The sequence below is a fragment of the Bos taurus genome, chromosome 4 (assembly GCF_002263795.3).
Source record: "Bos taurus isolate L1 Dominette 01449 registration number 42190680 breed Hereford chromosome 4, ARS-UCD2.0, whole genome shotgun sequence".
NCBI classification, from domain to species: domain Eukaryota; kingdom Metazoa; phylum Chordata; class Mammalia; order Artiodactyla; family Bovidae; genus Bos; species Bos taurus.
The window spans coordinates 37,438,088-37,454,323 of record NC_037331.1 but is presented as its reverse complement, the minus strand read 5'-3'; the positions used below and the strand labels follow the sequence as shown (position 1 = coordinate 37,454,323).

Below are 16,236 nucleotides of genomic sequence, written 5' to 3'. Positions count from 1 at the left end.
CTTAGCTAACTATGGTCTTTTGATGATTTTTTGTTGGGTATAATAGTTGTGTTAAAAACAAGAATGATTAAAATGTAATCTGTTTCTTATGTACTAGATCATGAGCTCCAAGGGAGAGAAAGTGTTTTACTCATCTTTGCATCACTAGAACCAAAGCTCGTAACTAGTCGATAAGTATTAATGTTTGATGAATCAATGAATGAATAATAGCAAAAGAACAAATGAATGAACATATCAGGTTTTTGTTTCCCTGTTGATTACTGTTTATTGAATCCTTTTCACTTTAACTTTTTCTACTGGTCTTCTGAGATATAAATGGAAATATTTCGTTTTCATTTTAGTTTGCTGCTCTAGGAAGACAAACAGTTGTGGAGGTGTCTACCCAGTAGCGGAGGCCTCAAGGAATGCTAAGGAAAATAATCAATTCAGTCAGAATTGACACTATTCTACTAATTGGAAGTATTTTTCCGGAAAGTTCCTCTATATGTTACATCTGTAGGTATAAATAGAATGAGGATAAGAAGTCATAAAACTGCATTTCCCTGGATCAACAATGAATAAAAAATCCAGGACTATTTCATTTGTAAGCTCTAACTTCTAGCTTTTAACTTTTCAAGTTTTATACAACCTCTCTTTTTCATTTCACTATTGGCATCCTCATATTCAAATTTTTCTTTCACATATTAACAGAAAAAAATGTTTCAGCTACAAATGAGAAAAAAAATGCGTTAGAGAGTCAGACTATAAAAGCAGTTGGAATACTAAAAGATTTTTAAATATAACACAAAAAGCAATGACACTTGACAGTGTTGAGTCATAAAATTTTATAATAATGGCAATATAAGCAACTTTAGAAATCTCTATTCATTTTTACATTGTAGAGGGTAGTAGGATTTAAGAGGCAAAGATATTAATTCAAGGTTATAAAACTAGTTAGTCATAGAAATCTGGAGTCCTAAGTCCCGGTGGGGAGGATGGGGGACAGGATTTCCAGTACGCTGCACTGACTTCTCTGTATGTAAAAGAATATAGATATAGATATATCAAAATAACTCATAACAATGAATAGTTTAACCAACAACTTGTCTGCAGCCATCACTGCCAGTGCCATTCACTGCTGATAGCAATATACTACTTTTTATATGTATAAGGTTACTTCAAATTAAAATCCAAGCAGAAATGGTCCTGTCAATGTTTAATTGATCCTTACAATGGCTCTACAAGATAGATAAGTATTATTGTCTTATTTAGAGGCAAGGAAACATAGGCATATATGACTGTGAATCATATATAATTTGCTATGAGTCAGTTAAAAATAATCAGATAAGGTCTTTGGGCTGTGAACCCTTATTTATTAAAAAAAAAAAAAAGTAAAACCCCACCATGTCTAATTCACATCATGTAACCTTCTAAAATGTGAAATGATTTGGATATAACTTCTTATATATACTTGAATTAATATGTTTCTAAAAATCTAAATCATAAGCCAAGTATTTATTTGGTTATCACACGTGGGAATAACTCTCCAAACTTATAGATTTTTATAGAAATCTTTCAGTAAAATGTAAACAGTTTGCCAAAATCATGCACATATTGTTTATATATTTGAATGAAGCTTTTGTCAATAACTGTTTAGACTCAGAAAATCTATTGCTAAGAATTCTACAGTAACAAAACTATCAGTAGAGAGCTTTAAAATTATGTTACCTGATACAAATAATGCATAAAAACTATACTTTCATAGGCTGAAGTATTATTTTTTAGCCACCCTCTAAATAGAAGTAAGGAATTTAGAAATCAAAGTTCTCACTTTTCCTGGTATCTGTAACCAGCATGCTAAACCTGTTGCTTGTAGCTCTTAGGAAAAATTGCAGCAGAGCTGGCATACATTTTTTAAAAGGTTAATAAAAGTACTGTACCTCATTATTAACCTAAAAAAAATCTACTATATAAACATTCAAATTTTTTTCTAAGTCAGGTTTTAATTAGTAGAAAAAAACAGTACATATCATAAACTGTATTCTTAAGGGAATGTATAAGAAAGACTTAATGCCAAAGGAATAGCCCAGTATATCACTAATTTTAAAAACACAGAAAAAAATTTCAATATGAAACAGCCAGTTTTTACCAGTAGTGTTGGGTTTCCCTTCAAGAAAATGGGTTTTTAGCTGATACAATTTATGCATTTAAGATTTTATGTGAAAAATATTGTCATCATCCATAAAACATTTTACAGTTATCCTGTATTAGTTACTTGACAAAATTATATGCATATACTTATAGCTCCTAAGTTAAAGTGCATTTATTTTATGAAGTAGGGGATAAAAGCCTACACCTACATCAAGATTTTTCATATTTCCAGTATCTTTAATGAAAATTGTTAGGTTACCATAAAGCAGGAGTGGTTTCAGGACCATGGTCAGAGAACTGTTCTGTAGGGAAGGGTGGGAAGTTAAAGGGTTTGTTTACAGAATAAAGGCAGGGCAGGCACAGTGATTACACCCTCTAAGTACTCTAATTAGAAAACAACTAGTTCATTGGGATGTAGGAAAATAGCGAGCTAGAGGGGGAAATGCATACATTAATATTACAAATCAGCTCTTAATTTCCTATGCAAGATGTTATTTGCTCTGTGTTTAAAAGTATGTACTGGAAACTAATTTTAAGATAACACAAATTCACACATTCTTCCATAAACTGTAAGATCCTTTTCCACATAAAACAGCAGTGGTTTAGAAAATAGTATATGCTAATTCATAAATACATGTACAGCACCTGCACTGCTGTGACCAAATCATCTGTTTAACGCCACAACATAATTTAGGGTTTCTCATTGAATATAAAAGGTGTATTCATTCTATGCCTTCTACCTAAACAGCTCCTGTTCTCCTCTGGGGGTGGGGTGTGAAGGAAAGACAAATCACCTCTAAGGGAATTAAAGGTATCGTTACAGAAATATTTAGATATTATTCAAAGAGAAAAAGACCCCAAAATGACTGAGGAGGTTTAAACAGAGACAGGTAAACACCCAGCTCTATCCATTTCCTAACACGTCCGTTCTGTATTAATGGAAGACTTCCAGATTAGTAAAACGCTGGAGGGCGTCTCTCCACGCCACCCTAGAGGGAAAAGGTTCCAAAAGGCCAGAAATCACAACCTAATATCACAGTTCCAAGAATGCAACCCTTGACTATCCCACTAGAAACTCTGTAATGCATCATTTTTATTCTACCCAACAGAATGCTTATGGTCTCTGTTTATAGCCACCCCATTAGGAAGAATAAAATGAACGGAAGCGACATATATGTACTGCTGTGATGGCACATATGGGCAGGCACATATGTGCACGAGAAGCTGTACATATATGCCCGAACATATACATCATGCTGTGCGTGCCTGTGCATGGAAGGCGGCTCCGCAGCGGCCGGGGTAACGCTTCCTTTGGGCAGCCCCTGCGCCCTTGACATGACAGCAGCGATCTGTCTCCTCTCCTCTTCGCTCAGTTGGCTCAGATCCGCTTCCATGCCGGCCGGGATCACGGTGTGCAAGGGGCTCCCCGCCCCGCCAGCCCCTCCTCCGGCTGCTGCCGCTGCCGCCGCCGCCAGTCCTTCGGGGAGCCCTTCCCCTTCCAAGCTCGCCTCGTTGCCCATGGCTTAAGGAACCCCGGAGCCGCCGCGCTCCCTCCTTGCGCTGCGTCCCCGCCGGGAAACCCGCCGCCGGAGGAGCAACCAGAGCAGGGGTCTGGCTCAGGGCGTGCAGGCGGAGTCCCTGGGCTCGGGAACTCCGGCACCGCTGCCCTGAACGCCAGGCGGAGATTAGTCCCTCTTGCAGGTGATGCCCGAGGCCAGTGCCTCCTCCATGTTGGACAACGCCAGGCAACCTTTGCAGAAGGCAACTCCCGACGCCGCCTCAGCGCCCCAAGCCGGGCAGAAGCAGATCTGAGTGGTGCGAGCTAGGCGCCGTCGGCCCCTCCCACCGCGCCCCGCCTCCTCGTCCGCGCCCTCACAGTGCGCATGCCCCTTTCAGAACAGGTGATGCTCACACCCGCGCCCATCCCGCTCTGCGTAGCTCCTTCTCCTTCCTCATTCTCAGCACCGATTTAAAGGAGCCAAGCTAGAGCGCAGATTAAAAACCGGGATGAAACAGCAGGCGTTTCTTTCAGGCATATTTCAGGATGCCTCAACCTGAGTTTTAGCAGACTACATTCTAGGGAACCGGGAAGGGTTTGGAGGGGAGGTGTCCGTTTCTAATCCATCTTTGACTCATGGGATTTGTAGTTTGTTTGTTTTTAAGCAAGCTTTTAAAAGACCCTAGAAATGTTTTCAGGTAACTAGAGATTAACTAGAGAAATGTTTTCAGGTAGCTGCAGATTAACTAGAGAAACCTCTGATACCTTTGGGGCAAATTTCCCCAATGGAGCTAAAACTGGCCCTTTATTTAGAACTTTCCCAGAACAATTATTTTAGAATTTTAGATACAGTATTGGTAAGAAGGTAATGTTTTTGAATACTGTGTTGTTTCCTAAAGGGACTATGCAGAAGTAAAGATTTGGGAAAACTGTGGTTAGGATACTGTAGTTAAGAACCAGATTGTCGAATATTAAAATGTTACAATAGTGTGAATTTTGGGGACATGAGTTCAGTCCCTTTTTTCTATAACTGTAGGCCCAAATAGAAAAAATAATTTGTATAAAGTCACAGAACGGGTTAGCAGCAGAGGTATAACTAACACTCTTTCAGACCAACCCTCACATACTGTTTTTTTCTTGCTATTATTAATACACTCTTTAGACAGGACTGTTTGAGTTTAGCCCTGGATCTGCAGCCCTAATTTTGCAAACCACCTTTCCTAACAAAGTGGACTTAATGTTCCAGTTGTTGAGAATAAAGTCAAAAGCTAACAACTGGAAATAAATATGCAAACAAATAAGCTGCTCAGAAAGTTTCCAAGGTTTTGTAATAATCATAAGCTTGTTATTGTGCATTCCACTTATATCAAAACTAAGTAATGGCACAGTTGTAACTGCTTGTACTAAATTTACTGCTTTGAAAGATGACTAGTCATCAGATTAGATATTATTGGTTGAGTTCCTACCAACATTTAACATACTAAGAAGTGACTTCTAAAGTCAAAACTGCAGAGAGTATAATTCATTTAAATAAAGAAGAGAATGCTCACACTTAATACAAACAAATCAAGCTGAGGCAACCTGACATTCTAGTGGCTAGATTTGGGGGCAAATACACCCTGTCATACCTCCTGGGAAGGAGTTTGCTTCAATAAAGGAGATAATTAGGTATACAATTCTGAATCATAATGCCTCCTCTGACAAAATGTGTAACTGCTTCACAGCCCAGGCTGCCCTAGGAATCAGTAACACTCTAGATGGAGGTGAGGAAGGAGATGATTCACATGCTGACTATTTTCTCATAATATGCTCAAGTTTTATGAGACTAAAATGTATTCAGACTCACAAACCACAGGCTTAAACTGGTAAGATAAATACCCCTTCAAACTCTGCATGCTCAGTTGTGACCAACTCTTTGTGACCCCATGGACTACAGGCGTCAAAGCTCCTCTGTGCATGGGATTTCGTAGGCAAGAATTCTAAAGTGGGTTCTCATTCTCTACCCCAGGGGATCTTCCTGACCCAGGGATGTAACCTGCATCTTCTGTGTCTTATGCATTGGCAGGCAGATTCTTTACCACTGAGCCACCTGGGAAGCCTCAGAATAATATCTAAACTAAGGAAATGTATTGTTAACTTCATGTTATCTGCCACTTTAGATGAAATGGAATTTATAAAGTAATAAATAAAAATTGATAATCAATATGCAAAGTAATGTTGATAGGCAGTAATTTGTAAGATGGGAATGTTATAACCCATTGAGCAAATATATGCATTGACTTTCTCTTTCCCTTCTGTCTCCCAGGAGCAAATATCATCAGAAAATGTGAAAATGGAACATATGGTGAGACCACTAAACGGACTATGAAAATAAGAGATATAATGGTGACACTGGGAAATATTCTGGCTGTTGACTTTTTCAAATGATTTTGCATTCGTAACCTTTATAACTGTTGAGTTTCAAATAACATTTCTTTTTTAAGTCTTTTATTTGGACTTAGTTGCTTGTATCAATAGTTGAGAGGTGTTTCTGATTTAAACAGAAATGCTAGAGCAGAATCCAGGTGCATTCCTGTTATGTGAACCCTCAGAATTCTAAGAGGATGAGGATGACAAGTTTAAAAAAAAAAAAAAGGCTGTTGGGTAACTTTATGGAGTTTCTCTTTGTTGACTCAGAAAACTATCATAATTACTTTCATTCTGCAAATTAACTAATGGTGGTTGGCAGTGTAGTTGCTAAGTTGTGTCCAACCCTTGTGATTCCATGAATTCTAGCCCCTGCAGGCTCCTCTGTCCACAGAGGAGCTTCCTGTTGATTATTGCATCCTATTGATTATATAGTTACTCTAATGATCATTTATTTAAATCTCAATTTAACTTAACAAGTGATAGTTCAGCACCCATTCACTCAGCCTGATAGGTAGGTCATGAAATGAATCAGTTTCTGAAAACTTCTATTGTTATATACCACCATAATATCTTTCTAAAATGATTTCTCACCTCCAGAAAGTGAGATATTTTTGAATTTTTTTGTCTCAATTTTCCAGGTAGTTTCTATTTCAATAGATTTAATCAATCTAAATGTGGGAGTTAACAGCTGAACATAAGTAGGTCATGATTCCTTGGAATGGGGTGGCCCAGTCTACCCAAGTCCTTATAGGTATCATTCAACAGGGATAAAATAAAATAGATCTACCTTGTATCTATATGTGAAAAACTTGAATAAGTTAAGGGACTCAAGAATTGAAGTTAGAATAATCTTCATCAAATATAGTTGAACATGTAGTCTCATTAGTTTATAAAAATTTATTATACAATTAAGAGCCATATAATTTTAACAAAATCTATTTAAAAAGTGTATGTTTATGAAATTCTAGCAAGCATAATCTGAGTATTGGATTATTTATTATATGCCCATTATTTCCATATTAAGACCTATATAATAATGCTAGTGAGTGTTTTATAAGCTAAATTTGAGTTTAAGAATAGATTCAACCTTTCTGGAAAATAATTTGGCAGTACTTATCAAGAACCTTAAAAAGATTCTTAATCTAGGATACACTTTTGGAAACCAGTCCTAAGGGATCATTTGAGTTATAAAAATGATTTTGTGAAAAAAGTTAACTGTAGTATTATTTACACTAGCAATAAAGTAAAAAAGCAGAGACATCACTTTGCCAACAAAGGTCTTCATAGTCAAAGCTATGTTTTTTCCAGTAATCATGTATGGATGTGAGAGTTGGAACATAAAGAAGGCTGAGTGTCAAAGAACTGATGCCTTCGAACTGTGGTGCTGGAGAAGACTCTTGAAGAGTCCCTTGGACAGCAAGGAGATTAAAACAATCAGTCTAAAGGAAATCAACCCTGAATATTCATTGGAAGGACTGATGCTGAAGCTGAAGTTCCAATACTCTGGCCATGTGATACGAAGAGCTGACTCACTGGAAAAGACCCTGATGCTGGGAAAGACTGGAGAGGAGAAGGAGGTGACACAGAATGAGATGGTTGAATGCCATCATCAATTAAATGGACATGAGTTTGAGTAAATTCTGGGCAATAGTGAAGGACAGGGAAGCCTGGCATGCTGCAGTCAATAGGGTTGCAGAGTCAGACACGACTGAGCAACAACTGAACAAAAACAACGAAAAGTAAACCAGTCATTACTCCTTGATATAGAAAAACAGAGAAGTAGAATCTGGTACAGCTAGATGAAAGTATTTTATGAAGATATTTGCTTAAAATAATGCTTTTAAATAGCTCAGTATAACATGGAAAATTTCTCAAAGTGTACATGGGTTAAATTTTCATAAAGTTACATACTCAAATGTACAAAAAATGAAACCATTAAAATGCATAGAAATAATAGGAAACAAATCAGTGAACACAACCCATATATATTTAATGGCAAGACCATAGGTAATCTTACTTTTTCTGTAGAATTTTCTATATTTTCCAAAGTGAATGTATAGGGTTTTTGTGGTATAAGAGCACTGGTAATTATTACTAATCACTTTTTTTAAATCCTGAAAGATGGTGCTGTGAAAGTGCTGCACTCAATATGCCAGCAAATTTGGAAGACTCAGCAGTGGCCACAGGACTGGAAAAGGTCAGTTTTCATTCCAATCCCAAAGAAAGGCAGTGCCAAAGAATGCTCAAACTACTGCACAATTGCACTCATCTCACACACTAGTAAAGGAACACTTGAAATTCTCCAAGCCAGGCTTCAGCAATACATGAACCATGAACTTCCAGATGTTCAAGCTGGTTTTAGAAAAGGCAGAGGAACCAGAGATCAAATTGCCAACATCCGATGGATCATGGAAAAAGCAAGAGAGTTCCAGAAAAACATCTATTTCTGCTTTCTTGACTATGCCAAAGCCTTTGACTGTGTGGATCACAATAAACTGTGGGAAATTCTGAAAGAGATGGGAATACCAGACCACCTGATCTGCCTCTTGAGAAACCTGTATGCACGTCAGGAAGCAACAGTTAGAACTGGACATGGAACAACAGACTGCTTCCAAAGAGGGAAAGGAGTACTTCAAGGCTGTATATTGTCACCCTACTTATTTAACTTCTATGCAGAGTACATCATGAGAAACACTGGGCTGGAAGAAGCACAAGCTGGAATAAAGATTGCTGGGAGAAATATCAATAACCTCAGATATGCAGATGACACCACCCTTATGGCAGAAAGTGAAGAACTAAAGAGCCTCTTGATGAAAGTGAAAGAGGAGAATGAAAAAGTTGGCTTAAAGCTCAACATTCAGAAAACTAAGATCATGGCATCCGGTCCCATCACTTCATGGCAAATAGGTGGGGAAACAGTGGAAACAGTGGCTGACTTTATCTTTCTGGGCTCCAAAATCACTGCAGATGGTCATTGCAGCCATGAAATTAAAAGACGCTTACTCCTTGGAAGGAAAGTTATGACCTAGACAACATGTTAAAAAGCAGAGACATTACTTTGCCAACAAAGGTCTATCTAGTCAAGGCTATTGTTTTTCCAGTGGTCATGTATGGATGTGAGAGTGGGACTATAAAGAAAGCTGAGCACAGAAGAATTGATGCTTTTGAACTGTGGTGTTGGAGAAGACTCTTGAGAGTCCCTTGGACTGCAAGGAGATCCAACCAGTCCATCCTAAAGGAGATCAGTCCTGGGTGTTCATTGGAAGGACTGATGTTGAAGCTGAAACTCCAATACTCTGGCCACCTGATGCAAAGAGATGACTCATTTGAAAAGACCCTGATGCTGGGAAAGTTTGAGGGCAGGAGGAGAAGGGGACACCAGAGGATGAGACAGTTGGATGGCATCACTGAGTCAATGGACATGGGTTTGGGTGGACTCTGGGAGTTGGTGATGGACAGGGAAGCCTGGTGTGCTGCAGTTCATGGGGTTGCAAAGAGTCGGACATGACTGAGTGACTGAATTGAACTGAACTGAAGTATAGAAAATATGACATTTTTATATAGACACACACACAGACTATATATATATATATATATATATATTTATTAATGTTCCCTCTATTAGAAGGCAAGAGAGGATTGTGTTAATTTAGTGGAGGATGAACATGCACTGGCTTAAGTTACAACCTTATTTTTTGTTATGGTTGAGTTCTTTCTCAATTGCTGTGCTCAGTCATTTTTGTGAGCTCTGCTTTAAAATGAGATTTGTAGCTAGAATGATAGAAATTCAAGTGAGATTACAGTTGGTTATGAATTGGTTTCCCGATTTTGAGAGAAAAAAACATGAGAAGTCTTTTAGAGGAAAGTTTGACAAATATATTTTTGAATTCTGACATCTGGAATATCAGGCAGTTTCCTTCCCTTTATACTTCTTTCCAAAGTAAATCCATAATTTAGATGAGAAAGTTGCTTGTATTTAATATATGTTCCTGTAGGTTTGGAGAAAAGGGAATCCTTACACTGTTGGTGGTAATGTAAATTGTTGTAACCACTATGGAGACCAGTATGGAGATTCCTTAAAAACTCAAAACAGAGCTAACATATGATCCAGCAATCCCATTCCTGGGCATATATCCAGAGAAAACCATAATCTGAAAGGATATATGCACCCGTGTTCACTGAAGCACTGCTTATAAAAGCCAAGACACGAAAGTAACCTAAATGTCTATCAACAGAGGAATGGATGAAGATGTGGTACATATATATGAATGGAATATTCAGTTCAGTTGCTCAGTCATATCCGACTCTTTGTGACCCATGTCACAGCACGCCAGGCCTCCCTGTCTATCACCAACTCCCAGAGTTCATCCAAACACATGTCCATCGAGTTGGTGATGCCATCCAGCTATCTCATCCTCTGTTGTCCCCTTCTCCTCCTGCCTTCAATCTTTTCCAGCATCAGGGTCTTTTCCAATGAGTCAGCTCTTCGCATCAGGTGGCCAAAGTAAAAAACAGAACAAAATAATGTCATTTGTAGCAACATGGATGGAACAAGAGATTGTCATACTGAGTGAAATAAGTCAGACAGAGAAAGACAAATATATGATATTGATTATATGTGGAATCTGAAAAAGGGCTACAAATGAACTTATCTATGAAACTGAAATAGACCTCAGATGTAGAAAACAAACTTATGGTTACAGAGTGTATATGGGAGAGGAGAAATAAATTGGAAATGTATTGACAAATACAATTTGGAAATATATACATTTCCAAATAAATACAATTTGGAAATATATACAATTTGTGTATAAAATGGAAATGTATATACAAATACATACTACTATATATAAAATAGATAACTAATAAGGCCTGCATGTATAGTTCAGGGAACTCTACTCAATACTCTGACTTATATGGGAAAATAATCTTTTAAAAAGTGAATATATGTATTTGTATAACAGATTCACTTTGCTGGATACCCTAAACTAACTCAAAATTGTAAATCAACTATATTCCAATAAAAATTTTAAAAAATAAATCTTTCTGAAAAAAAGTACTTATAGACATAAAATGTGTAAAATATTAAGAATAAAATTAGTTTCTATGTCACTTTACAGTATTACTTTGTAAACTGAAAATTAATAATAAGTTATGAGGTTATAACAGATTATTCAGTATTACTTATTTACCCATTTTATAAATAGGCTTTAAAATTCAGAACTTACTCTTTGAAAGATCCAGATGAGTATACATGTCTTTACTTTATGATTTTTGGATTGGCTGTGTCTGACTTTAAATCCTTGTTCTGCTATCTTACACTTACTTTGGGGTTAGTAAATCTTTGACTTTTTCCAGAACTTGAGGTTTGTCAACTGTAAAAATAGAGAAGATAATATTCTACCTCTCAGGGTCTTTGTGAAAAGACCAGAAAAGACGTGAATGCACTTGTAAATTAAGAAGCACATTAGCACAGCTGTTGTAGATTGTTACAACACTAGTCCTCAATAAATCAGATTTCCATGTGTCCACGGACCTTTACAGTGGGATTGCCATACGTCCCATCAAAGGTAGGGTCTGTTTCCTCACCCCTTGAGTAGAAATGAACCCCTGCCTTATTTTTACCAAAAGAATGCAGTAGGAGAGGCATGTAACTTCCCAGACTAGCCTTCCAACCTGGCCCTTTTCATACCAGGAGACCTCCATGCTTGGAATAAGCCCAGAAGGTGTAGACTCCATAAAGGAGAGAAGCCCAACTGCCCAAACCTCCAGCCATCTGAACCAAGGTTTTAGGAGTCCTCGGGAGCACTTTGCCAGCAAGTCACCCCATTGAACCATGTGAAACTGGAAGAACTGCCCAATCAACCTAAGCATCATGAGACAAAATGATAGTTATTATAATCATTATTATCTTAAGTCATTAAGTTTTGGGGATTGTAGTTAAACTACTTAATTGATCATCTAGTTTTTATACATTAGCATTATGTATAATGTCTCAATTTCCTTTACTCTTTAAATGCTACTGACTGTTACCCCATTTACTGTCCAGTTGAACTTGAGCTGTTTGTTAAAAATTTCCAAATTCTACCCTTCTAAACTATAAAACAGCCCTGCTGTATGCTGTGCTTAGTCACTCAGTTGTGTCTGACTCTTTGCAACCCCATGGACTGTAGCCCGCCAGGCTCCTCTGTTCCATGAGGATTCTCCAGGCAAGAATACTGGAGTGGGTTGTCATGCCCTCCTCCAGGGGAGCGTCCCAACCCAGAAATCTAACCCAGGTCTCCCACATTGCAGGCAGATTCTTTACTGTCTGAGCCACCCAATAAATCCTAAAACAGCCCTACATGCTTGCAATGTGAAAAGCTCAAACAAGAAAATATGTGGGAAGATGATTTTTTAACTAGGTAATGCTACCATAATGTAAAGTTATATGAAAAGATGGAAAACCTATTCATGAGAATATCTGAAGGAAGATCAGTGTATTTATTTGAGAAATTGCCAGAAGTGGAGGACACTCAAGGTCCCATTCAAAATGGTGGCTAGATTACAGAAGTGTAGATTCCTGAATTAAACACTTGGGATCAGAGGTTCAAAGTTATTTTCAGGATTTTATAGAGTTGATACAATACATAAACTACCCATTATATAATTGTGCCTTTAATATATATCCAGGAAGACCTGTTAACATTCACATTAACTTCTAAAGGAGTTGGGATCACATCAACTAGAGGATACTTATTTTTATCTAGCCTACTGGAGTGCAGACATTCTGGAAGACCAGCTAGGGCTTATGTGAATTACTCTGCAGAATAAAGAGAGAGCAATTTGAATTGGTTGAGGAGTATGGATTAGAAGACAAAAGTAGAGAAACACATAAGGGAAGGAAAGGACTTGATGCCACTTATTTTAAGGAAAGGAGAAATGGAAATGTTCTCACTGTACCAGCTTTGTTTCTCACAAATTCCAGAAAAGTCCATGTTTCTAAGGCATTTGTACATGGATTCTTTGAGAGGTGAGAGATGGCACAGAAAAAGATGCAAAGCTTTATATCCAAGCTGAGAAACACTAAAAATATGGGCACTATGCAACAGTTATTGTATATTTTTTTCAAATCCATGTAGAGTGGCAAAGACTTTGATAATTTCCTTTGACTTGACATTTTTATTTATAAATGCCTTTCAATTAGTGGAATATGATACATAAATAGGTGAATCAGTTTAGTACACACAGTAAGGTTCATTATCTTTCCAGGAATAACTCCTACATTAAATATAACTAAGGAAGTTGAATGTTCTTTATTACATACTTAAGGAAATTATTCATTACTGATTTGGATACATGTGTAAAACCTGAGTAATGCACCTCTGGCGAAGCCTTGCTAAACTGTCTAAAACTTCTAAAGAAAACATTACTATCTCTAAATACACACACACACACACACACACATATCTGCAATAAGATATCATTTGCATACACAGGAGCTGAAGGATAAAGGACATCTGATATCTGTGTTTCAGTCAGTATTATCATACATGCTGAAGGGCAAGGTTTATGATGGTTTGTAGAGTCCCATAATTTTCCCATGTGATCATTCCAAACTAACGAAAGAAAACTGCAAAGTCTTGCCCTTGTCGGTATACAAGGAGAAAAAGAAGAGGGAAATTTCAATAGCAATATGTAAAGTCTAACTGGAAAAACTACTCTTACAACAATGGTTCACAGCCTTGAAAGGATCTTACACAGACATTTTGAGAAAGATCAATAGCTAGACCTCATCTTTTAACAAATTAAAGCAGAATGTTGAGGAAGGGGGTGGCATTCATACTTTTTAAAGCTCCCCAGATGATTGTAGTATACAGCCTGAGTTGAGAACTACTGCTTTGAGAGGAGAGTGGGTTTTAGTATCAGAATTACAAGACTGAAGATAAGAAAGAGGCACTTGGGGATCAATGTAGACTTTCCTTTGAAGCTGCAGTCAAAGGCATCCACAGCATAGTTGCCATCGTCAGAAATAAATTTTGAAGAAAAAGGTAAAAGACACAGCTTTACTCTGTTCAAAATGGTAGTGTATCTGCATCTGGAATGTAGATACAGTTCTGGCCACTGCATTTTCAAAATGCATATTAGAGCTAGAAAGGTACAGCAAATTAAAGGAAAAGCAATATTAATCACTTCAATCTAGAAGTCTGAATGGGGAAATCTAGTAAGATTGAAGCATCTTACTGAAGAATATGAATTTGAAATATTCACCGAAATCTGGTAAACTAAAACTAAGAGGCTTTTTGTATACACAGAAAAGTCATGCTTAAACGGGGGTGGGGGAGGGAACAGGATATAATTTATTTATGGGTTTTATTTACATCTCAAATTAGGATGATGGATGTTTTTTTTTCCCTTTGGGGCAATATCCATTTTTTTCCCCTTTGGGGCAAGTAGTTAAGCCACAGTTGCCAACATCTCTTGCAGCTGCACCTAATGAAGTGCTCCTTCCAGGCCTAGCCCAAAGTGATTCTGGTGTTCTACCTCCTGTGGTTGGTGGAGATGGAGACAACAGGTCTACTGGAGCAGGCTTCTGGGTTGAGATGACAGAGCCATCAGGTAGGCTCCAGGAGGGTTTCCTGATGACCATGTGTAGAATTTTGCCTTCCACTACTAACTACACTTGCCTTGGACAGTTTTGTAAATGAAGGGACAATATATATATATTATATTTGAACCATAGTACATTTTTCATTTGGGGTCTTAAAGTAGTCAGCATTATCTTAACTAAACCATGATAGCAAGAGGTAATTCTATACAGGAGAAACTAACATTAATAAAATACATCCCCCTCTTATCCATTCCACATCAGTGATCACGGTTCCATTTTTCTTTTGAAAGAGCAGGATGGATAAATCTGGGTGCTTCACTGACCCCTGAAAACACTCTGCTCGCCTCTCTCCAGTTTTTGTTCTTTTCTAATCTGGCAAAATTCTCCTCCCACCTCTGTACATCAGTGCATTTCTCAAGGCCAAGCTCAAGGGCCATTTATCATGATAAGATCTTTTCATGTTTTGAAACTGCTGTTGTTCTCAATTATTATTTGAAAATCTTATTATCTATTTGACATTTATTTACATAAGTTCTTCCTTTATTTGGTTAACTGTTTCAGAACTGAGGTCTTGAAATGATGCAACAATGTTTTTGTTTCTTTTACAATCCTATCAGTAAAGTGCACACAGTGAATGCTCAAACCAACAGACATTAAATACATTACTTAGCAAGGAGTCTTCAGGTTAAAAGGTGAATAATTCAAAAAATGCATTACGTTATTTTTCAGAGGATGTCTACAAGGCGGGGGGTAAGGAAATGCTTTCACTGAGATAAAGGAATCCTCATCTGTAATGGTACAGTTTTTAACCCATAAATAATATATTTAGTATATTACCAAGGTCTCTCTTAGGTATTTTGTCTATTTTTTATCTCAGTTAATTCTTTTCATAGTCTTGTCATTTAACTACAGTTTTGTCCATTTTATAAGTGAAAAATAGAAATTCAATAAAGTTATTTAAATTTCTTAAGGGCAATTAACCAATAAATAACAAGAGAAAATTCAAACCTAACTCAATCTGAATCTCATAACTACTGCTTTCTTTACTTAAAATATCATCCATTTCTACATGGAAAAGCCAGTCACTGCTAAAGAGTCTATATGACATGGTGTGTCTTGTGGCCACTTTTGGAACTTGGCTACTGCATTAAATATATTAGAAGTATACATATACTTTAATAAAAAGTATAATAATTTAAAAATTACATATAGAATTTTAATTGTAAAAGAAATATCCTATATAGCCAAGGATAGGGAAAAATATATTTAAAAGAAGTAATAAAACTTTCTCATTATGATTCTCTAGGATAATTTAATTTTTAAAGTTGTCTTTATCATGATCAATTTATCATATTTTATTTGGCATTTAATGATAGATGTCTTTGCCACAAATAATGGTAAGAATTTTATTGTTCACCATTTCAGGAGCCATTTAGGGAACATTTAATTCTATTCCAACCAAGCTCTAGATTGGCCAGGTTAATTATTGATGAGCAAGCAGAGGGTGGAAAGGATTTTATACAGTTCTGCCTGAGGCTTCCCATGTCTTCCTCCAGTCCACTTCATACTAATATATATTTTTTAAAAAATCAGTGTCTACTTTTGGCAG

The 16,236-nt window shown here is 37.0% G+C and overlaps 1 protein-coding gene across 1 annotated transcript in view; it reads right to left on the bottom strand.

Annotated features, from left to right (window-relative positions):
- Positions 1-4,067, bottom strand: part of PCLO (piccolo presynaptic cytomatrix protein) — a 392,120-nt gene extending 388,053 nt beyond the window's left edge. Inside the window, exon 1 of the mRNA XM_024991035.2 lies at positions 3,397-4,067. Coding sequence (XP_024846803.1) covers positions 3,397-3,650 — 254 coding nt within the window. The 5' untranslated portion in view covers positions 3,651-4,067. The remainder of the gene's footprint in view (positions 1-3,396) is intronic.
- Between the last annotated feature and the right edge of the window lie 12,169 nt (positions 4,068-16,236).